General features: G+C 36.1%; 1 protein-coding gene and 1 long non-coding RNA gene across 19 annotated transcripts; one reads left to right on the top strand and one right to left on the bottom strand.

Annotated features, from left to right (window-relative positions):
• Positions 1-602: 602 nt before the first annotated feature.
• LOC309475511 (uncharacterized protein) lies at positions 603-23,908 on the bottom strand. Of its 18 annotated transcripts, none has more exons than XM_082138320.1 (23): positions 23,487-23,908; positions 20,176-20,472; positions 18,783-19,100; positions 17,566-17,883; positions 16,359-16,679; positions 15,147-15,458; positions 14,067-14,387; positions 12,859-13,173; positions 11,844-12,161; positions 8,376-8,672; positions 7,967-8,269; positions 7,581-7,877; positions 6,755-7,048; positions 6,188-6,475; positions 5,800-6,099; positions 4,500-4,790; positions 3,989-4,276; positions 3,601-3,900; positions 2,607-2,900; positions 2,036-2,353; positions 1,653-1,964; positions 1,205-1,492; positions 603-1,083 (listed from the first exon to the last, which is right to left on the bottom strand). In XM_082138320.1, exons 2-23 carry the CDS (start codon positions 20,264-20,266, stop codon positions 920-922), a joined length of 6,348 nt encoding a protein of 2,115 aa, XP_081994446.1. In that variant the 5' UTR covers positions 20,267-20,472; positions 23,487-23,908; the 3' UTR covers positions 603-919. The 18 variants fall into 18 exon arrangements, with proteins under 18 accessions (XP_081994446.1, XP_081994449.1, XP_081994448.1 ...); XM_082138323.1 differs by lacking the exon at positions 23,487-23,908 and adding an exon at positions 23,113-23,421; XM_082138322.1 differs by lacking the exon at positions 23,487-23,908 and adding an exon at positions 22,818-23,104.
• Positions 13,180-15,027, top strand: LOC309476296. The gene is made up of 2 exons (XR_014197994.1): positions 13,180-13,431; positions 14,643-15,027. It is a non-coding gene; the product is annotated as an uncharacterized lncRNA (long non-coding RNA).
• Positions 23,909-25,324: the final 1,416 nt, after the last annotated feature.

Raw genomic sequence — 25,324 nt, 5'->3', positions numbered from 1 at the left:
TAATCTTATTAGATGATATAGTTATTTGCATAGATTTAACGTTCAATAAAACATTTGCAATGGGTTTGTAAAAGGTGTTTTATGCATGTTTGATATGAGTTTGTGTTGCATTTACACCGTTCTGGCAAGTAGCCTATAGGGGTCACCAGAGTGCCGCGTTTCGAACGCTTCGAAACAGTGAATCATTTCGCAAAGCAATTGGTTCAAGTGATTCGAACTTTCGAAGCATTGAAAAGCTTCGTTTCTCCCATCACCAAATTACTGCAGTGAGTGCGAGTCTGTGTGCATTGAACACAAAGCAGATTTTTTTTTTTTTTTTTTACTTATAGTTCTGTGAAGCTTTAACACTGACTTAGATACTTTATCCGTTGTCCCAAACTTTTAATTTTAAACTATGGAAATCCATCGTAAAAATCTTAATTATTACATTACTGAATCATTACAAAGAGTGAAATTAAAAGAAACCATTTTTATTTATTTTGCATAATGTTCACAAAGCTGTAATTTGTCAAATTACTCAAATAGTGTGTAAATATTTTTTTAAACAGGGTCAAAAATTCTGGCAGTGAAATTAGCCTTAGCAAAACAATTGAGTTCGACAATTTTATTTCAGAAATTTTATTTTGTTGCAGAATGTTCTCACAATGCACAATTTGAGATACAGTGGAACTTTGACAGAAATCTCCTGTGATATGTTTATACACTTAATAGACAGATTAAATCAATTAGTAAAAAGTGTTAAAACATTTATTTAATTATATTTAAATGTCCACAAGGCCAAAAGTTGTACCATATCACTTTTGCACAGCTAAGAAAAGTTAAAGAAAATTAATAAACTAAAAAAACTAAAAGCAAAAGAAGCCAGAAGCCATGAAACACACACACACACACACACACACACACACACACCAAATGTTGCTCATTTAGGCTTCACTTTGACCAATGTCACTGTGCACCCATAGAGAAGAGAGAGGAGGAAGAGGGTGAGAAAGGCACAGGCCATATTCCAGGTCTCTTCAATGGTATCCTGCACAATATATTCGGGTTTGTTCTCATTCATATATATAGCCTCTTCAAATAATGCTGTAAAATGCAAACCGAGGAAACAATAAGATCACATTTGAAAATGTTGACATTTCTTAAGTTTATTGACTCCGTTATTTCCTTGATAAACTTGGGTTTCAGTGCATGAAATATTGCATACCTGATTTTTTGGAGATGTTAAGCAACTGGGTACCAGTTACATGAGTGACCCTGCATGTGTACACTTCACCAGGTGCCCAATCTGAAGGCAAGAGCTGCAGGTGACTTCGGATACTAAATTTGCCATCAGGGCCTTTTGCGGGGTTGGTGTCATTGTGGGCAGACACTTCATTCATTCCAAGCAGCCAGGTGATGTTGATAGCAGGAGGGCTGAAACCATACGCCAGACACACCAGCTCACTAGCACCCTGCAGTAGCTTTGCAGATGGAGCAGAGTGGATCAAAGAGGCTAAATAAATAAATAAAAAACAGTGAGAGAAACAGATCAGATAATAGAGTATACAGAGAGGTATATGTATTGCAAATATATTCTGTTGTATTTGCCATCTTCGTATTTACTGTCTTCTAGATAGATGGAAAGATAGATAGATCAATCTGATGGCACCCACCATACAAGTTTTCCAAATTTGCGATAAATGGACTTTGGGATGACTCATGAGAAACAATGCAAGAGTACACGCCTTCTCTCAACTGTGATGCAGGCAATATAAGGGCACTATGCATTGAAAAACCTCCTGAAGTGTGAGCAACCGCAGGACTGTTAGTGAAGTGAGACTCATTGAATTGCTTCCCATTTAGTTGCCACTGCACAGAGATATCAGATGGGAAGAAACCGGTGATGAAGCAAAGAAGGCCAGTATTTTGTCCAGAGAGATCGCTGTCTGAGGGTCTGAGGATCCTCACAATGGGTTGTTTGGGGTCTGTGAACATTTGGCAACAATTAGTAAAGATAAAACTCTTTAACAGAAGACTGAGAACTGTGAGAGCTTACCTCTGTTTTTTGAGATGTTCTGCTGCTGTGAGACATTAGAGCACAAATGCTTTACCTCACAGGTAAAGACAGCATATGTATTCCATTGTTTAAATGAAACCTCCAAAATACTTTTCTTGCTTTGAGTGCCATCGGCATGATCTATATGTGTTTGGTTAAAGCTATTTTGAACGATTCCATTCTCTTTCCATTGGATGGAGAAATAATTGACATTCTGACCAACAACCAAACAGGTCAAATTCAGAGGTGTGCCAGATCTCACATGATTTAAAGGACCTTTCAGGTAGACCGCTGACTGCTGACTGGAAGGTGAAATCACTGTTGGACGGTACATTTATTTGTTAAGATATTACAGGTAAGGAAGAAACTACAACATACTTTCAAGAATTATAAGATTGTGCACAGATATATGCACCTCATTGCAATGTTATTTGAACTATGAGAGAGAGAGAGAGAGAGAGAGAGAGAGAGAGAGAGAGAGAGAGAGAGAGAGAGAGAGAGAGAGAGAGAGAGAGAGAGAGAGAGAGAGAGAGAGAGAGAGAGAGATAGAAGTCACATAAGGCGTGTTTACCTGCACAAATACTGGTGTTTTTAATAACAGTTTTCCCACTGTGTTCATCGACAATTTGACAGGTGTAAATGACCCCTTTATCCCACTCTTGCTGTGGCACCAATATCTCACTGTCCACTTTCACACAGCCATTTTCCATCATTGAGACCTCTAAAGGTGTGTCAGATTTCTCCTTAAAATTTGAAAACCACTTGATCTTCAGGTCAAATCCTTTTCCAGAACACAGCAGCCTTTGTGGCTCTGAACTAGATTGACCCACACTGGGAACAACAACAAGCTCTATGGTAGGATCATCTAAGGGGAACAAAAGTTGTCAAATGTCCAGTGAAGAAAACATAATACATCCATATATTAGTCAAATTCTTTTCAATCCATAATTAATGATAACAAATTACAAGAAGGTTTCAATTGCTTACATTAGTTAACATGAACTAACAATAAAGAATAAGTATACAGCATTTGCTAATATTAGTTTATGCTAATCTCAGCATTTACTTATAATTTTTGTAAGATCAAAAGTTGTATCTGTTAACATTATGCACTGTGAACTATCATGGACATGTTATTAACTAAAATAAACAAAGGTGAATACGTTTTGTAAAAACAGTGAAGTGAAGTTAAGGCCAACTCTAGGTGACTCATACTCGGAAATTGTCCTCTGCATTTAACCCATCCAAGTTAGTGCACACACATTAGGAGCAGTGAGTTGTGAACACACACACACACACACACACACACACACACACACACACACACACACACACACACACACACACACACACACACACACACACACACACACACACACACACACACACACACACACACACACACACACACACACACACACACACACACACACACACACACACACACACACACACACACACACACACACACCCGGATCAGTGCTATATTGATGTATTTTTTTTTATGTCAAATGTTAACAAACAAGACCTTTTTGGTAAAGAGTTGCCGATTAAATGTTCCCTACCACAAAGGTTTCCAGCAGGTTCTGATGCCCAGCTTTTGAAGGTTCTGTGAACTTTGCAGGTAAAGTTGTTTCCTTTCTTCTGGTGCTCACTAGGGATTGTAAAATGTGTGGTCAGGGACGAAATGTTTTCAGAAGGGGTCCAGTCCACACAAGTGAAATCTGAGATATTAGCACTGTTGGCCTGGAAGTTGATGCAGACCTCACCAGAGGAGAGATCTTTTACAACACACTCCAGCAAAGCAATGCCTGACTGAGCTGATTTCCTCCTGATCATCACTACAGGATCCTTCTTCATATCATCTGAAGATCAAACATACATTTTAATACACAATAATGGTTTTCAGAACCTAAATTGTTACATTTGATCAGTGCAAAATAAACAACTTACCAGCTTGAATTGTATCATTCACTTCTGGGAAACATGGATGTTTAGCAGTACAAACAATGGTCTTCAGTTTCAACCACTCGTCTCTCGACAAAGTCAAGTTGCTCACAATTGTATTGAGAAGGTCATTGGGAGCCCTGGTGCCTTTTTCATTGGTGCCGTTTGCCAACCATGACACTTCAGTGTTGTGTGGCGCTTCAACAGTACAAGAAATTGTGACTTTGTTCTCCTTCAAAATGTCTCTGAGATGGGCTCTCTTTACTTTGACTGAAGGTTTGCACACAGACTTTGCTGTAAATGTTAAATTAATAAAGTTAGATTCATAGAATAATGATGCTTATATACTAATTATACTGTCATATATGATTAATCTTTTTTTTCAATTTATGCACATGTCATATTCTAGCTTGAACTCTTTAGAGTTATGGCTGGCTTTACAGGTTTTTTTTTTGTCTTCATATTGAGAGAGAGAGAGAGAGAGAGAGAGAGAGAGAGTCACATAAGGCGTGTTTACCTGCACAAATACTGGTGCTTTTATTAGCAGTTTTCCCACTGTGTTCATCGACAATTTGACAGGTGTAGACCCCTTTATCCCACTCTTGCTGTGGCACCAATATCTCACTGTCCACTTTCACACAGCCATTTTCCATCATTGAGACCTCTAAAGGTGTGTCAGATTTCTCAGTAGAATTTGAAAACCACTTGATCTTCAGGTCAAATCCTTTTCCAGAACACAGCAGCCTTTGTGGCTCTGAACTAGATTGACCCACACTGGGAACAACAACAAGCTCTATGGTAGGATCATCTAAGGGGAACAAAAGTTATCAAATGTCCAGTGAAGAAAACATAATACATCCATATATTAGTCAAATTCTTTTCAATCCATGAATTAATGTCTCCAATATAATTATTGATGACACATTACAAGAAGGTTTCAATTGCTTACATTAGTTAACATGAACTAACAATTAAGAATAAGTATACAGCATTTGCTAATATTAGTTTATGCTAATCTCAACATTTACTTGTACATTTTTTAAGATAAAAAGTTGCATCTGTTAACATTATGCACTGTGAACTATCATGGACATGTTATTAACTAAAAACAAAGGTGAATACGTTTTGTAAAAACATAGTGAAGTGAAGTTAAGGCCAACTCTAGGTGACTCATACTCGGAAATTGTCCTCTGCATTTAACCCATCCAAGTTAGTGCACACACATTAGGAGCAGTGAGTTGTGAACACACACACACACACACACACACACACACACACACACACACACACACACACACACACACACACACACACACACACACACACACACACACACACACACACACACACACACACACACACACACACACACACACACACACACACACACATTTACATTTACATTTACATTTAGTCATTTAGCAGACGCCTTTCTCCAAAGCGACTTACAGATTAGGACAAAATTCAGCGAGTCATCATAAAGAGGCAAAAGCAACAACAACGCAAGAAGTGCTCAAAGTACGAAGTTCAGGTATTATTCAGAGTAGCATAAGCCTGATAAGTGATGTTACAAAGGGAAAGGAATTTTTTTTTTTTTTTTTTTTTTTTTTTTTTTTTTTTTTTTTTTTCTATAAGGTTAAGTGCTCACGGAAGAGATTGGTTTTCAGACACACACACACACACACACACACACACACACACACACACACACACACACACACACCCGGATCAGTGCTATATTGATGTATTTTTTTTAATGTCAAATGTTAACAAACAAGACCTTTTTGGTAAAGAGTTGCCGATTAAATGTTCCCTACCACAAAGGTTTCCAGCAGGTTCTGATGCCCAGCTTTTGAAGGTTCTGTGAACTTTGCAGGTAAAGTTGTTTCCTTTCTTCTGGTGCTCACTAGGGATTGTAAAATGTGTGGTCAGGGACGAAATGTTTTCAGAAGGGGTCCAGTCCACACAAGTGAAATCTGAGATATTAGCACTGTTGGCCTGGAAGTTGATGCAGACCTCACCAGAGGAGAGATCTTTTACAACACACTCCAGCAAAGCAATGCCTGACTGAGCTGATTTCCTCCTGATCATCACTACAGGATCCTTCTTCATATCATCTGAAGATCAAACATACATTTTAATACACAATAATGGTTTTCAGAACCTAAATTGTTACACTTGATCAGTGCAAAATAAACAACTTACCAGCTTGAATTGTATCATTCACTTCTGGGAAACATGGATGTTTAGCAGTACAAACAATGGTCTTCAGTTTCAACCACTCGTCTCTCGACAAAGTCAAGTTGCTCACAATTGTATCGAGAAGGTCATTGGGAGCCCTAGTGCCTTTTTCATTGGTGCCGTTTGCCAACCAAAACACTTCAGTGTTGTGTGGCGCTTCAACAGTACAAGAAATTGTGACTTTGTTCTCCTTCAAAATGTCTCTGAGATGGGCTCTCTTTACTTTGACTGAAGGTTTGCACACAGACTTTGCTGTAAATGTTAAATTAATAAAGTTAGATTCATAGAATGATGATGCTTATATACTAATTATACTGTCATATATGATTAATCTTCTTTTTTTTCAATTTATGCACATGTCATATTCTAGCTTGAACTCTTTAGAGTTATGGCTGGCTTTACAGGGTTTTTTTTTGTTTTCATATTGAGAGAGAGAGAGAGAGAGAGAGAGAGAGAGAGAGAGAGAGAGAGAGAGAGAGAGAGAGAGAGAGAGAGAGAGAGAGAGAGAGAAGTCACATAAGGCGTGTTTACCTGCACAAATACTGGTGCTTTTATTAGCAGTTTTCCCACTGTGTTCATCGACAATTTGACAGGTGTAAATGACCCCTTTATCCCACTCTTGCTGTGGCACCAAAATCTCACTGTCCACTTTCACACAGCCATTTTCCATCATTGAGACCTCTAAAGGTGTGTCAGATTTCTCAGTAGAATTTGAAAACCACTTGATCTTCAGGTCAAATCCTTTTCCAGAACACAGCAGCCTTTGTGGCTCTGAACTAGATTGACCCACACTGGGAACAACAACAAGCTCTATGGTAGGATCATCTAAGGGGAACAAAAGTTATCAAATGTCCAGTGAAGAAAACATAATACATCCATATATTAGTCAAATTTATTTCAATCCATAATTAATGATAACAAATTACAAGAAGGTTTCAATTGCTTACATTAGTTAACATGAACTAACAATTAAGAATAAGTATACAGCATTTGCTAATATTAGTTTATGCTTATCTCAACATTTACTTGTACATTTTTTAAGATCAAAAGTTGCATCTGTTAACATTATGCACTGTGAACTATCATGGACATGTTATTAACTAAAATAAACAAAGGTGAATACGTTTTGTAAAAACATATTGAAGTGAAGTTAAGGCCAACTCTAGGTGACTCATACTCGGAAATTGTCCTCTGCATTTAACCCATCCAAGTTAGTGCACACACATTAGGAGCAGTGAGTTGTGAACACACACACACACACACCCGGATCAGTGCTATATTGATGTATTTTTTTTAATGTCAAATGTTAACAAACAAGACCTTTTTGGTAAAGAGTTGCCGATTAAATGTTCCCTACCACAAAGGTTTCCAGCAGGTTCTGATGCCCAGCTTTTGAAGGTTCTGTGAACTTTGCAGGTAAAGTTGTTTCCTTTCTTCTGGTGCTCACTAGGGATTGTAAAATGTGTGGTCAGGGACGAAATGTTTTCAGAAGGGGTCCAGTCCACACAAGTGAAATTTGAAATATCAGCACTGTTGGCCTGGAAGTTGATGCAGACCTCACCAGAGGGGAGATCTTTTACAACACACTCCAGCAAAGCAATGCCTGACTGAGCTGATTTCCTCCTGATCATCACTACAGGATCCTTCTTCATACCTGAAGATCAAACATACATTTTAACACACAATATGTGGTTTTCAGAACCTAAATCGTCACACTTGGTCAGTGCAAAATAAACAACTTACCAGCTTGAATTGTATCATTCACTTCTGGGAAACATGGATGTTTAGCAGTACAAACAATGGTCTTCAGTTTCAACCACTCGTCTCTCGACAAAGTCAAGTTGCTCACAATTGTATCGAGAAGGTCATTGAGAGCCCTGGTGCCGTTTTTACTGGTACCGTCTGCCAACCATGACACTTTAGTGTTGTGTGGCGCTTCAACAATACAAGAAATTGTGACTTTGTTCTCCTTCAAAATGTCTCTGAGAGGGGCTCTGAGGGGCCACTGTTCACTCACTTTGACTGAAGGTTTGCACACAGACTTTGCTGTAAATGTGAAATTAATAATGTTAGATTCATAGAATGATGATGCTTATATACTAATTATACTCTCATATATGATTAATCTTTATTTTATTTTTTTTCAACTTACCCATGCACATGTCATATTTTAGCTTGAAATCTGTAGAGTTATGGCTGGCTTTACAAGTGTAATTTTTGTCTTCATATTGAGCACCGATAGATATTTGACTTATGTAAGTAAAGGTTTTCTCCACTTTTTCAGTGGTCTGCAACGTTTTATTTTCAGAAGCACTGACAGGCTGATCTCCTCTAAGCCATTGTACAGTAATATTGTCTGGGTAATAATCCTTCAACTGGCACTGCAACACGATGCTATCACCTTCCTCTCTACTCAGCAGAGCAATAGTGGGAAGAGTGACACGGTTTACTATTGAAACAAAGAAAGAATCAATTAACTTGCAATGTGGTTTAAACAGAACATATAAGAGGTACAAAGTTTATGAAAATCTTAATCAATCATACGAATACTTGTCTTTTTCAATAAATTCAAATAGACAATATAATGATACGCCCTGTTCATGCTTCAGTGGGTGGTTATTTACATCATGAGAGTTTTAAAAGTTGCAGATACTGGAATAGAAAAAAAAAAGATGGACAGAAAAGGAAATGAAAAAACATGCTTCAGAAAACATAGCGAATAGCAGATGGAAGCGTTAAGTAACAGTCAAGCTGAAATAGCAACCAAAAGCAGAACTGAAACCCCTCTGCATCTTTGAGACAGGGTTTAGCACATCTGCACAGGAAAGACACCTTTTCATTTACATAAAATTACTCTCCTGTTATGCAATAATATGTTTTAATATACTTTGCAGCATGAAATTTCACACTTACAAATATTCACACAAAGATGCCGTGCTTCAGTCACCCAATGAACAAAGTCTTGCAGATTTGGAGAAATTTAAGGATTGGATTTAAGAAATGTATGTGCAGTTTATTATATTCAGAAATGAGGAAAATAATTCAAAACCTAGTGGCAGTGTATATAAACATTTTTAGAGCAACATTAGTTTATCATGCAAATCAGTATTTTTCCTTGAGATGTCAAAAAAAAAAAAAATACAAGAGAAGTCAAATCGTTTCTTTCTTTTATTAAAGTAAAATCTAAAAACAAACAAACTGCACAATCACATATTTACAAAAAAGAAAAAAAAAGAATAACTGTCATAGTCTTAAAGCTGTTCTTCTGAAAGGCCTTGCATCACGTCCTTAAAGGGATCTTTCATTTCACCTGAAAGTATAATTTGACACCAATTACAGCAATGAAAACAATTTCTGTTTAACATGCATATATCAATAAAATAAATGTCAATAAAGATACAAAGCCAATTTTTTTGCATCATCTTTCTCCAAACGATAACCAACTCAAATGCTCCTATAAAATCTTGTCTCATGTTTATCGTCAATTGAAAATGAGCTAAAAAAAGTCTAAAAGTGTATACCTTAACAAAAGTAGCTCCTATGCTGTAGAACAAGGTGATGAGGAAAAGGAAAACAAAGGTTACAGCAGTGTTTGAATTGCCGCTGTCATCTGTATCAATGGGTTCAAACAGGGGATGCTCTATCCACACGACCCACGCTGCAGAAACCAACAAGAACACGTTCACATTAAGACACTGTCCAACACAAGCTGAGTATAAGAGTCTGGCTGTGATGATTTTAAACAATTTGCCTGTCCATCCTTATTAAAAAATAATAGACAGGTGGACTAAAGGCAGGATTTTGAAGATTTTAATCAATTCACCTGTCCATCCTTATTTACAATTAGACAGGTGGACTAAAGGCAGGAATATGCAGTAAAATTAAACCAATTAGAATCTTGTGAGGGACAAAGAACCTTTAATGAATCATATCGTTTCTGAAATTTGATGATTTATATTTATTTATCTTAACCTGCTTACTACATAATTAAATCAAATATTTAAAGAAAGGTGACCATGAATGTATCAATCAAAACGGCAAAAAATTGTGAATGTGTCTTGGCATGCTGTAGATGAACCGATGAGACTAAGAATTATCATTCTCTATGCCCTGAACTATATAAAAAATGAGAGTATTATGTGTCTGAGTGATCATAACATCAAACCGTTCAAATGACGTACAATATACACACACCGACCAGTAAGCATTAACTCTCATTATTTAGAGTTTTATGTGCCTGCTAATGGTACTTTGTCTTCTGAATAAAATTATTAAAAAAATTGTAAGTATATATATTTTAAAGTAGCCTACTCTTAAAATGCCTCACTTTGATGTATTATTATTTTAATTTTTAATTTCAATTTATTTGGAGTGATATTATGTTATGATGTCTTTGTGACCTTATATGCTCACATATACACAGGGACAGACACATGTAAAACTGGCATGAAAACATAAATTAAGTGCACAGGAAATATGCTTAGTTTCTTTTTTTATTAGTCTTTTACTAAATGTGATATGAATGAAATTCTCTCAAAAAGCAAGAAGCCACAAACATTAAAGACGAACACACTTACAATTATGGACATGTAACTCAAAAACAAAAAGAAACACAAGATGAACAAGATAAACACTCAACAAGCATCACAGGAAGACATCACATGCATAACGATCTGCAGGATGCAGGGGTATTCATGCTTAGATTAATTACAACTGGCTTATCAATATTATCAGCAATATATCTTGTCAGTACACGCATTTTTTCATCAATGGTTTCATGGTACACCACACAACTGTAGACTGTACCACTATTCCATTCGGAAGAATCCACTGTGATCTGACTGTAGACCGAGAAGTATTTATCATTCTGCATTGGCTGGCTAGTTATGTCATTGTACCCAATCGCAGATTCATCATCAACAAGCCAAGACACAAACACCTCCTTGGGGTAGAAATCCTTCACATAACATGTCAGGGTCATCGTTTCACCCTCTTTGTAGTCTGGGGGTGCTAACATGTAAACAGAGGGTCTCTTGCTTTCTTTACCTAATAAGACAAGATCACAATTAAGACCAGAATACTCAGTCCCTCATTTTCTTCTTGTTATTATTTTTTGATAAACTTCATTGTCAATTGTAATGAAGACTGTATATAGGCCTATCAAGAGACCTTATGGAAGCAAGAACTGTGTAACATTTTACAAAAAAGAAAAAAACATACCTTTTTCTCTGGAGAACTCAGTCACCCTGGGCTGTGATAGGCCTGAGTGTTTAACTGTGCACGTAAATATTGTGCCATTGCTCCATTCTTCATAGCCTATAGGGGCTTTAAGTTCCACTTTTAATCTGTTCTTGAAATCTTCCTCTGATGCCTCAGCGATGATGAAATCATTTGCTTTAATCTCTATTTTTTTGAATCCTGGATTTTCTCCAGAAGCGTTGCACTTCAGCTCTCCTCGTCTATTTTTCAGCATGTCTTCAAGGGAGGGGGGGACTATATCAACAGCAATATCGCATTGTTGCATAGAAGCTATGTACAAAAATCAGACATGCAACAGGTTAGAGAGAAGTAAACATATTATGAATAAAGAAACATTCACAGTCCTCAAGAGAAAACATACCTTTATATTGGGCCTCTCTGACTTCCTTTCCCATCTTGTGCTCGAACTCGCACGTAATATTGACGTCTTTGTTCTTCAATGTGTCGACACTGATTTGAAAAATGCTTGTGGCACTATACAAGGTTACTGAGGCAATCTTCTTACTTGTGTCATAGGTGTCTATCGCATTTTTCACCACATCATCCTGAAACCACTTAAATGAGTATGCTTTAGGCGAAAACTGCCGGGCTAAACACGAGAAGGTTGCTGTCCCACTCTCTAACTCGTTTTTTGTAGGTTTTGTTAAGACGACAGTTGCAGCCTGATCTGGCGGTGGAGCTGGCAACATACAGGAGAAAGCAGAGAGGACATGAAAAGCAAGAAAATAGTGCAACATGCTTTATTAGGCAAAGCACATAGATGCTCTTGAGTTTGAACGTCAATGTTAAATGTTGTAGCCTTCTTATAATTAACTTTTTTTTTATTTATTTTTTTATCTTTTGTTTATAAAACAAGAAGAAATCTCAAATGCCATTGTATTCCCTGGCATGAGGTCAGAGAAAAAGTATTTCTAAAGGACTAAGCATATTATGTACTTTTCTGTTCTAATGTTTTTTAGATCTTTAGCTTTGCTGTTCTCAGCTAGTGTAAAACATTTACTGTCATTAAACTTTGGTAAAGGAAAACTGCTTGACATGCACAAAAATATAAAAACAGGTTCATTAAAAAAGTTCAATCAATGATTTGACAAAACTAAAAGATTGTTCTAAAATGTCTCTTCAAACATGAGCCTCCTCAAAGAAAATCATCAATCTTGACCCAACAGCAATACAATAGAGAGGGACACATGAATTAGCTACATTGTCAAATGTAAAGTGTTAGACATTTCAGGGATGTAACTTGGACTATATCAACAGCAATATCACTGCAGTCTTGCATAGAATCTATGTACAAAAATCAGACATGCAACAGATTTAGAGAGAGGTAAACATCTTATGAATATAGAAACATTCACAGTCCTTAAGAGAAAACATACCTTTATATTGGGCCTCTCTGACTTCCTTTCCCATCTTGTGGTCGAACTCGCACGTAATATTGACGTCTTTGTTCTTCAATGTGTCGGCACTGATTTGAAAAGTGCTTGTGGCACTATACAAGGTTACTGAGGCCTTCTTCTCACTTGTGTCATAGGTGTCTATCGCATTTTTCACCTCCTCATCATCCTGAAACCACTTAAACGAGTATGTTTTAGGCGAAAACTGCCGGGCTGAACACGAGAAGGTTGCTGTCCCATTCTCTAACTCCTTTTCTGTAGGTTTTGTTAAGACGACAGTTGCAGGCCGATCTGGAACTGGCAACATACAAGAGAAAACAGAGAGAACATGAAAAGCAAGAAAATGCTTGCTTTTTCTCAAAATTTAATGATTAAATTTTTATTATGTATTTTTAATCACATTTTCTTTAGGGTGACTTGTAACATCTTGTCCAGGAACTACGGAGGAAAAATAGCCTTTGGCTAATTCTGGTACATTTACAGGATGTTTTTATTAATGTACAATGTCCCTGTCAAACTAAAAAAATAAAAAAATGGTGCAACATGCTTTATTAGGCAAAGCACACAGATGCTCTTGAGTTTGAACGTCAATGTTAAATGTTGTAGCCTATATTTATTTTTAACTTATAATTTTTTTTCTTTTTCCTTTATCTTTTGTTTATAAAACAAGAAGAAATCTCATATGCCATTGTATTCCCTGGCATGAGGTCAGAGAAAAAGTATTTCTAAAGGACTAAGCATATTATGTACTTTTCTGTTCTAATGTTTTTTAGATCTTTAGCCTTGCTGTTCTCAGCTAGTGTAAAACATTTACTGTCATTAAACTTTGATAAAGGACAATTGCTTGACATGCACAAAAATATAAAAGCAGGTTCATTAAAAAAGTTCAATCAATGATTTGACAAAACTAAAAGATTGTTCTAAAATGTCCCTTCAAACATGAGCCTCCTCAAAGAAAATCATCAATCTTGACCCAACAGCAATACAATAGAGAGGGACACATGAAGTAGCTACATTGTCAAATGTAAAGTGTTAGACATTTCAGGGATGTAACTTGGACTATATCAACAGCAATATCACTGCAGTCTTGCATAGAAGCTATGTACAAAAATCAGACATGCAACAGATTTAGAGAGAGGTAAACATCTTATGAATATAGAAACATTCACAGTCCTTAAGAGAAAACATACCTGTATGTTGGGCCTCTTTGACTTGCTTTCCCATTTTGTGGTCGAACTCGCACTTAACTTTGACGTCTGTGTTCGTCCATGTGTCGGCACTGATTTGAAAAATGCTTGTGGCACTATACAAGGTTACTGAGGCCTTCTTCTCACTTGTGTCATAGGTGTCTATCGCATTTGTCACCTCCTTATCATCCTGAAACCACTTAAACGAGTATGCTTTAGGCGAAAACTGCCGGGCTAAACACGAGAAGGTTGCTGTCCCATTCTCTAACTCCTTTTTTGTAGGTACTGTTAAGACGACAGTTGCAGGCTGATCTGGCGGTGGAGCTGGCAACATACAGGAGAAAGCAGAGAGGACATGAAAAGCAAGAAAATGCTTGCTTTTTCTCAAAATGTAATGATTCAATTTTCTATTATGTATTTTTAATCACATTTTCTTTAGTGACTTGTAACATCTTGTCCAGGGACTACGGATGAAAAATAGCCTTTGGCTAATTCTGGTACATTTACAGGAATGTTTTTATTAATGTACAATGTCCCTGTCAAAAAAATAAAAATAAATGGTGCAACATGCTTTATTAGGCAAAGCACATAATATGCTCTTGAGTTTGAACGTCAATGTTAAATGTTGTAGCCTATATTTATATTTAACTTTTTTTTTTTTTTTTATCTCTTGTTTATAAAACAAGAAGAAATCTCATATGCCATTGTTTTCCCTGGCATGAGGTCAGAGAAAAAGTATTTCTAAAGGACTAAGCATATTATGTACTTTTCTGTTCTAATGTTTTTTAGATCTTTAGCCTTGCTGTTCTCAGCTAGTGTAAAACATTTGCTGTCATTAGACTTTGATAAAGGAAAACTGCTTGACATGCACAAAAATATAAAAGCAGGTTCATTAAAAAAGTTCAATCAATGATTTGACAAAACTAAAAGATTGTTCTAAAATGTCTCTTCAAACATGAGCCTCCTCAAAGAAAATCATCAATCTTGACCCAACAGCAATACAATAGAGAGGGACACATGAATTAGCACATATAAACATATTATGAATAAGGAAACATTCACAGTCCTCAAGAGAAAACATACCTGTATATTGGGCCTCTTTGACTTGCTTTCCCATCTTGTGGTCGAACTCGCACTTAATTTTGACGTCTTTGTTCTTCAATGTGTCGGCACTGATTTGAAAAGTGCTTGTGGCACTATACAAGGTTACTGAGGCAATCTTCTCAGTTGTGTTATGGGTGTCTTTCGCATTTTTCAACACATCATCCTGAAACCACTTAAACAAGTATGTTTTAGGCGAAAACTGCCGGGCTGAACACGAGAAGGTTGCTATCCCATTCTCTAACTCCTTTATTGTAGGTTCTGTTAAGACGACAGTTGCAGGCTGATCTGGAGCTGGCAACATACAGGAGAAAGCAGAGAGAACATGAAAAGCAAGAAAATGCTTGCTTTTTCTCAAAATTTAATGATTACATTTTTATTATGTATTTTTAATCAAATTTTCTTTAGGGTGACTTGTAACATCTTGTCCAGGGACTACGGAGGAAAAATAGCCTTTGGCTAATTCTGGTACATTTACACGATGTTTTTATTAATGTACAATGTCCCTGTCAAACTAAATAAAAAAAAATAAAAAAAAATGGTGCAACATGCTTTTTTAGGCAAAGCACACAGATGCTCTTGAGTTTGAACATCAATGTTAAATGTTGTAGCCTATATTTATATTTAACTTATTATTTTTTTCTTTTTCCTTTATCTTTTGTTTATAAAACAAGAAGAAATCTCATATGCCATTGTATTCCCTGGCATGAGGTCAGAGAAAAAGTATTTCTAAAGGACTAAGCATATTATGTACTTTTCTGTTCTAATGTTTTTTAGATCTTTAGCCTTGCTGTTCTCAGCTAGTGTAAAACATTTACTGTCATTAAACTTTGATAAAGGACAACTGCTTGACATGCACAAAAATATAAAAGCAGGTTCATTAAAAAAGTTCAATCAATGATTTGACAAAACTAAAAGATTGTTCTAAAATGTCCCTTCAAACATGAGCCTCCTCAAAGAAAATCATCAATCTTGACCCAACAGCAATACAATAGAGAGGGACACATGAAGTAGCTACATTGTCAAATGTAAAGTGTTAGACATTTCAGGGATGTAACTTGGACTATATCAACAGCAATATCACTGCAGTCTTGCATAGAAGCTATGTACAAAAATCAGACATGCAACAGATTTAGAGAGAGGTAAACATCTTATGAATATAGAAACATTCACAGTCCTTAAGAGAAAACATACCTGTATATTGGGCCTCTCTGACTTGCTTTCCCATCTTGTGCTCGAACTCGCACTTAACTTTGACGTCTGTGTCCGTCCATGTGTCGGCACTCATTTGAAAAATGCTTGTGGCACTATACAAGGTTACTGAGGCATTCTTCTTCCTTGTGTCATAGGTGTCTATCGCATTTGTCACCTCCTTATCATCCTGAAACCACTTAAACGAGTATGTTTTAGGCGAAAACTGCCGGGCTAAACACGAGAAGGTTGCTGTCCCACTCTCTAACTCCTTTTTTGTAGGTACTGTTAAGACGACAGTTGCAGGCTGATCTGGCGTTGGAGCTGGCAACATACAGGAGAAAGCAGAGAGGACATGAAAAGCAAGAAAATGCTTGCTTTTTCTCAAAATGTAATGATTCAATTTTCTATTATGTATTTTTAATCACATTTTCTTTAGGGTGACTTGTAACATCTTGTCCAGGGACTACAGATGAAAAATAGCCTTTGGCTAATTCTGGTACATTTACAGGAATGTTTTTATTAATGTACAATGTCCCTGTCAAACTAAATAAAAAAAAATACAAAAAAATGGTGCAACATGCTTTATTAGGCAAAGCACATATATGCTCTTGAGTTTGAACGTCAATGTTAAATGTTGTAGCCTATATTTATATTTAACTTCTTTTTTTTTTTTTTTTTATAAAACAAGAAGAAATCTCATATGCCATTGTATTCCCTGGCATGAGGTCAGAGAAAAGTATTTCTAAAGGACTAAGCATATTATGTACTTTTCTGTTCTAATGTTTTTTAGATCTTTAGCCTTGCTGTTCTCAGCTAGTGTAAAACATTTGCTGTCATTAAACTTTGATAAAGGACAACTGCTTGACATGCACAAACATATAAAAGCAGGTTCATTAAAAAAGTTCAATCAATGATTTGACAAAACTAAAAGATTGTTCTAAAATGTCCCTTCAAACATGAGCCTCCTCAAAGAAAATCATCAATCTTGACCCAACAGCAATACAATAGAGAGGGACACATGAATTAGCTACATTGTCAAATGTAAAGTGTTAGACATTTCAGGGATGTAACTTGGACTATATCAACAGCAATATCACTGCAGTCTTGCATAGAAGCTATGTACAAAAATCAGACATGCAACAGATTTAGAGAGAGGTAAACATCTTATGAATATAGAAACATTCACAGTCCTCAAGAGAAAACATACCTGTATGTTGGGCCTCTTTGACTTGCTTTCCCATCTTGTGCTCGAACTCGCACTTAATTTTGACGTCTGTGTTCGTCCATGTGTCGGCACTGATTTGAAAAGTGCTTGTGGCACTATACAAGGTTACTGAGGCATTCTTCTCACTTGTGTCATAGGTGTCTATCGCATTTTTCACCTCATCATCCTGAAACCACTTAAACGAGTATGCTTTAGGCGAAAACTGCCGGGCTGAACACGAGAAGGTTGCTGTCCCACTCTCTAACTCCTTTTCTGTAGGTTCTGTTAAGACGACAGTTGCAGGCTGATCTGGCGGTGGAGCTGGCAACATACAGGAGAAAGCAGAGAGGACATGAAAAGCAAGAAAATGCTTGCTTTTTCTAAAAAAAATTATGATTAAATTTTATTATGTAGTTTTAATCACATTTTCTTTAGGGTGACTTGTAACATCTTGTCCAGGAACTACGGATGAAAAATAGCCTTTGGCTAATTCTGGTACATTTACAGGATGTTTTTATTAATGTACAATGTCCCTGTCAAACTAAATAAAAAAAAAATTAAAAAATGGTGCAACATGCTTTATTAGGCAAAGCACACAGATGCTCTTGAGTTTGAACATCAATGTTAAATGTTGTAGCCTATATTTATATTTAACTTATTATTTTTTTCTTTTTCCTTTATCTTTTGTTTATAAAACAAGAAGAAATCTCATATGCCATTGTATTCCCTGGCATGAGGTCAGAGAAAAAGTATTTCTAAAGGACTAAGCATATTATGTACTTTTCTGTTCTAATGTTTTTTAGATCTTTAGCCTTGCTGTTCTCAGCTAGTGTAAAACATTTACTGTCATTAAACTTTGATAAAGGACAATTGCTTGACATGCACAAAAATATAAAAGCAGGTTCATTAAAAAAGTTCAATCAATGATTTGACAAAACTAAAAGATTGTTCTAAAATGTCCCTTCAAACATGAGCCTCCTCAAAGAAAATCATCAATCTTGACCCAACAGCAATACAATAGAGAGGGACACATGAAGTAGCTACATTGTCAAATGTAAAGTGTTAGACATTTCAGGGATGTAACTTGGACTATATCAACAGCAATATCACTGCAGTCTTGCATAGAATCTATGTACAAAAATCAGACATGCAACAGATTTAGAGAGAGGTAAACATCTTATGAATATAGAAACATTCACAGTCCTTAAGAGAAAACATACCTTTAAATTGGGCCTCTCTGACTTCCTTTCCCGTCTTGTGGTCGAACTCGCACTTAACTTTGACGTCTGTGTTCGTCCATTTGTAGACACTGATTTGAAAAATGCTTGTGGCACTATACAAGGTTACTGAGGCATTCTTCTCACTTGTGTTATTGGTGTCTATCGCATTTTTCACCTCATCATCCTGAAACCACTTAAACAAGTATGTTTTAGGCGAAAACTGCCGGGCTGAACACGAGAAGGTTGCTGTCCCACTCTCTAACTCCTTTATTGTAGGTACTGTTAAGACGACAGTTGCAGGCTGATCTGGCGGTGGAGCTGGCAACATACAGGAGAAAGCAGAGAGGACATGAAAAGCAAGAAAATGCTTGCTTTTTCTCAAAATGTAATGATTCAATTTTCTATTATGTATTTTTAATCACATTTTCTTTAGTGACTTGTAACATCTTGTCCAGGGACTACAGATGAAAAGTAGCCTTTGGCTAATTCTGGTACATTTACAGGAATGTTTTTATTAATGTACAATGTCCCTGTCAAACTAAATAAAAAATAAATAAAAAAATTAAACAAATGGTGCAACATGCTTTATTAGGCAAAGCACATATATGCTCTTGAGTTTGAACGTCAATGTTAAATGTTGTAGCCTATATTTATATTTAACTTTTATTTTTATTTTATTTTTTTATCTTTTGTTTATAAAACAAGAAGAAATCTCATATGCCATTGTTTTCACTGGCATGAGGTCAGAGAAAAAGTATTTCTAAAGGACTAAGCATATTATGTACTTTTCTGTTCTAATGTTTTTTAGATCTTTAGCCTTGCTGTTCTCAGCTAGTGTAAAACATTTACTGTCATTAGACTTTGGTAAAGGAAAACTGCTTGACATGCACAAACATATAAAAGCAGGTTCATTGGTATTAAAAAAGTTCAATCAATGATTTGACAAAACTATAAGAGTGTGCTAAAATGTCTATTCAAACATCCACAACGAAACAATATCCCCACTGCAATATACAAAACACTGAACCCAACAGCAATAACAAAGACACATGAAGTAGCTTAAATGTAACATGTAAAAATGTTAGACATTTCAGAGATGCTATCTCACGACCAATTCGTACGAATTCGTACGAATGATAAAAAGATGGCTTATTCGTACGAATTCGTACGACCTCACTCGTACGAATTTGTACGATTTGTCTAAACCCACGTGATGGGTAGGTTTAGGGGCGGGGTCAGGGGTAGGTCATTCGTATGAATTCATACGAATTGACCAATTCGTAAAATATGTACGATTTTGCAAAAATCGTACTAATTCGTACGAGTGAGGTCGTATGAATTCGTACGAATTTGCCACTTTGTAAAATTTGTACGTTTTCCCGTGAGATCTTACCTGCTACTTCAGCTGTTAAAGTGCCTTTCGAATTTGACGCTTCGCATGTGTAATTGTTTTGAGGATTCCAGTCGCTTTTCTTCACACGCATATGGCTGATTTTGGTATAGTCTCCGTCACTCCCGAACGCTGGATACTGCACGAAAGTATTCAGGTCTTTAGTTGTATCCTTCCACTTGAAAGTGAGTGAGTCCGCAGGTGAGAAACCTCTGGCCAAGCAGCCGACGGTGAGGAACCCATCAGAATCAGCAGAACACTGAGACAGGGCGAAGATTGACTTCGGCGCAGATGGTTGAGCTGTAGAGACATTACATGTTTCTCAGACAATAAACTACAACATAACGTAATATAGGCCTTCGTATGCAACACTATTAGGCCATGTCAAAAGAACGAATGAACCAATGAATGAATGAATGAATGAATGAATGAATGAATGAATGAATGAATGAATGAAGGAATGAAAAAAAATAAAATAATTATTGAGATTACATCGCTATCTTCGCTTTACATCAGAGTCCTGTGACCATGTTGATAAACTGCTTAAGGCTACCTTGAAAGTAACTCATCTTTTCTTCTTCTTCTTTAAGACTGGTCATAACTTTTTTTTTTTTTTTAAGTAAGTTACTTTAACAAGTATATTGGTCTAATCTGAATTTAAAAAGTAAGGCTGATTAGGCTACCCCTTGGTTAACTGTTGGTCAGTATTAGTCGGTCGGTCGCGAAAAAACATAACATTTCGGAATTTCAGAAAATTAGTGGAAACATTTTTTTTCTTTCTTACACTCTTAAAAATAAAGGTTCCAAAAGGGAGTTTTCACAGTGATAGCCTTGAATAACTATTTTGGGTTCCTCAAAGAACCTTAGTGAACAGTTCTTAAAATATATTTTTTTTTTCTTAGTGTGAAGAACATTTTAATAGCTAATCTAAAGAACTAACCTTTTGTGCAATGGAAAGGATCCATGGACGTTAAAGGTTATTCATGGAACTATCAATGTAATTTAATAACCTTTATTTTTAACAGATGCTGTATGTCATATAGCATAGGCCTATATGTAGCCTACAGTCATATTTATGATCAGACATAGGCCCATAGGCTAAAAAATAAAAGATTATCGAAACGAATAATAATTTATTAGGCTACTGGATAATGACTGCATAATGACTTTTCATTTTGTTTCAAATTAAACAGTTCTTGTAACTTATGAAGTGTAAATTAAAAAACAAATGTAATAAAAATTCCAACCATTAGAGAATTTTAAATAAAAGCATTGTATAGCAGTTTGTAACTTTGAACTATGAAATCATATGAAAAAAAACAAACGAAAAATGTATCATTAAAAAAATAAATAGCCCCAAAAATACTGCAAACAAACACCCCTCGCACTTCTAAAAGTTCAGTTTTTTATTTTATGATTTTATTTTCATTGTGCTAGAAATAATTTCTTGAATAGCAGTTGTTAAACAAAAAATAAATAAATTTAAATCTCCAATTGTCCTCTTCATGCATTGACAGATAAAGGCTACCTTTCTAAATCAGTAAGCTAAGCCAGTTTATTATTATTATTATTATATTAATATTATTTAATAATATCGGGATGCAATCAACAACTTAAAATATAACACATTATATTAGTGGATATCAGTGCATAAAGTTAAAACGAGACGTTACAGTTTAGTTAGGATTTTTAGTCTTATATTTATGCTCCGGCTGTTTTCAGCGTCTATTGAGCAGTTTAAGGAAACACATGAGAGAATAATGTACAACGAAAGGAGTCGTTTAAGAATAACTACTGTTGTATTTTTGTTAGTTTTTAACATGAGCAATATTACAAAATTATGTAGTCTTTTAAATCTAATGAAATGGACAACTACTAAATTAAGACAGTTTGCAATAGAAAACTCTGTTAACGATATAATTAATTAAAAAAATAAAAATAAAAATAAAAAAACACACGTGAAATTTTGTCTTTTTTACGATACAAATGTCCTTGCAATTAATCATAAAATCTTACTGTTTGTTACGGTGACTTTGGTGCCGCTTCCCCAGTAGTCGAAAGCCCAGTTACACAATATCTTTTTAATGTTACAGTGCCGTATAAAAATACAACTCTCAGAGTCTCTGTTGAACGACCTGTAGCCAATTCCTTGTTTTATTTGAATGCACAAATACAATTATTTCGAATTTAATTATTCATAATCTGAATATTTGCGTTTCTAAGTTACTTTAGACTATGTCCTGACTTTAATTGTCTAATCGCATAACAAGAAAATCTCGACATTGAAATGTTGCTTTAATGTAAAAGACAGCTTTTTCGACAGAATAACTGCGCACACATTTATCGTAGGCTACATAAATTAGATTTTGATTTGGTAGGTGAATATTTTTCTTACCTGACGAGACAGTGACCATTGTTCCTTTCCCCCAGTAGGCAAAAGCATTGTCACACTGACATTTTACCAGGGGATATTGTACAAAAATAGCAGCTATATCAACATGTTTACCTCTTAACAAGTAGCTTTCATTTATTATTATATAACCCACAGATTGAACTATTTAGACTTTTATTTAGCCTTAATTAAACATTTACATTTAGCAAAATATTTAAAACGTGCCAAGATTGTTGCGAGGATTCTTTCTTACCAGATGTCACTGTGACAGACGTGCCTTTCCCCCAGTAGTCAAAGGCAGCGTCACAGTGATACTTTTAATTTCTTCAGCGCACAAAAACACAAACGATCTTTTCCATATTAGCCAACCTTAAAACCTGATTTCTTTCGTAATTTATTGTCAAATTATCCATAATATTTTTTTCTCTGACTAAAAAGTGTTGTTAATAAGTTAATAATCGGCTCTAGAAATATGTTTCATAGCTATGCATAACGATTCATATTTTGCTGTTTGGTTCGTAAGCTATTTCATTAATTTGACTTCTTACCTGATGTTACAGTCACCGCTGTTCCCTTTCCCCAGTAGTCAAAGGCACCGTCACAGCGGGAAGGTTCACGATAAGAGCCATACCATAACCACAATAATACATTTTCATAGGCAATATTTTGTCTAGGCCGACGTTCTCAAAACGATTTAGTTTGATAAGTTAGTTCGCACTTTCTTTAATCGGAGAGTTTTAGCTACGCGTTATTTATTTACCGTTACCGACGCATCTTTCCACTGTTAACCAAGGTACAAATTGTAAATACGTCTGCATGTTAGTTTTGTGACAAGAAAGACTACCTGATCTTCCAAAATAAGTTAAAACAACAACAACAACAACAAAAAAGTAAATAACAGAAAATAACAGCAATAACTTACCTGAGGAAACGGTGACTTTGGTCCCTTTCCCCCAGTAGTCGAAGTAATAGACACAGTGACTGATGCCTTAGAGTTACTGACCAAAAAACCCACACGAAGCAGCGATGTTCATGTGATCAAAATAACTTTGATCAGAATAAATGGATCCAGTGAAAACTTATCTCGCCTTTCTATTGTTCACAGCTGATCTATAGAAATATTAGAATTGTAGCAGAAATATTAGCAGCACTTATGTTGCATTACTATTTACTATTCAAAACATGATGACCCTGAAATTAGAAAGCACATTTTATAGGATAATAATCTGAACCAAACTCTTCCTGCTACTGCCCTCAGTACAGATGTGTGCTTGCATTTAATAGGCCTAATTAAATAGAATAAAGCATATTTTGAACGAAAAATCATAATATAGTTGTGGTCAGAATTAAAGCCCTCATTATGCTTCTGCGTCAACTCCACGGCGTAGCTACGCCGTCACTCCAACGGCGTCGTGACCGTTTTATGGTTCTGCGTCGGGTTGCGTTGCATCGCGGTGCATTTCACCGCCAGAACGCTAGGGGGGTGGTGTGGTTCGCGAATCTCTTTCCTAGTTTGTTTTGGTTCCATGCGCCGGTTCCGCTTTTTCATTTCCGACAATGGCGAGCGAAAGAGAGAGAGTGTTGTTGCAGCTGGAGCTAATCAACGTTGAACAACAAATGATTTTATTGCAAATGTTTAATCGTAGAAGAAAAAGACGTCAGCGAAGGTGGTCTGTACGACCAGTGCACGAAGACAGGGGAAGGATTGGCGAATTTGTTACGGTTGTTCGACCGCTGAGGGACTTGGACAAAGAAATGCACTTTAAGTATTTTCGGATGTCGAAAGGTCGATTTGACGATCTTGTTCATCGTTTAAAGCCGTTAATACAGCATCAGACTACACACAGTATGCCTATTGACCTCGCTCAGAGACTGGCAGTGACTTTAAAGATTTTATCTTCGGGTGCAAAGATCACCGGGTTGGGCTACAAAATGGGTTCGACCACGGTGCCATGGCAGGATAATGTAGTGTCCCGTGGCAGACTTGGTTAATTACTTGATATCCATGATGTACCCGTGAACATTGTATTGTAAATAAACAACAAACTTTTTTTCAAAACAAACATTGATTTGATTGATTGAAGTTTATTTCTAGCAACAACAAAAAAAGAAAAGAATATATATAAATATATACATATACACTACCGGTCAAAAGTTTTAGATCGGTAAGATTTTTTATGTTTTTAAAAGAAGTCTCTTCTGCTCACCAAGGCTGTGTTTAGTATATAAAAAACAATAAAACAAAACATATTTTATGACAATTTAAAATGACTGTTTTCTATTTTAATATATTTTACTCCGGAAATGTATAATCTGACCAATCACAGCCCCTGCGGTCTGCGTCACCGCGACGCGTAGTTACAATTTTTTGGAGGTGCACGTCAAGCTACGGCGGAGGGGTCGCGTCGAGGTTCGCGTCGACGCAGAGGGGTCCGCGGGGGTACGCCGTCGATTCGACGCAGAAGCATAAAACAGGCTTAACCCTGGTAAATATGATAAAAAATGGCCGTAAAAAATAAATCTGCATTGTTTATCCTTTTGATCTTTCATTCAAAAAAAATAAATAAAAAATGGAATCACATTATAAAATAAATGCTTTTCTCCAAAAGACGCTGGCCATAATTATTTGCTCCCTGTTATTAAATACTTTTTGCAACCTCCTTTTGCCAAGATAACAGATCTGAGTTTTCTTCTATAATGCCTGATGAGTTTGGAGAGTAACTGACAAGAGATCAGAGACCATTCCTCCATACAGAATCT

The sequence above is a fragment of the Leuciscus leuciscus genome (genome assembly GCF_965113295.1).
Source record: "Leuciscus leuciscus genome assembly, chromosome: 1".
Taxonomy (NCBI): domain Eukaryota; kingdom Metazoa; phylum Chordata; class Actinopteri; order Cypriniformes; family Leuciscidae; genus Leuciscus; species Leuciscus leuciscus.
Note: the sequence above shows the minus strand (reverse complement) of the source record. Positions and strands in the feature narration are given on the sequence as shown.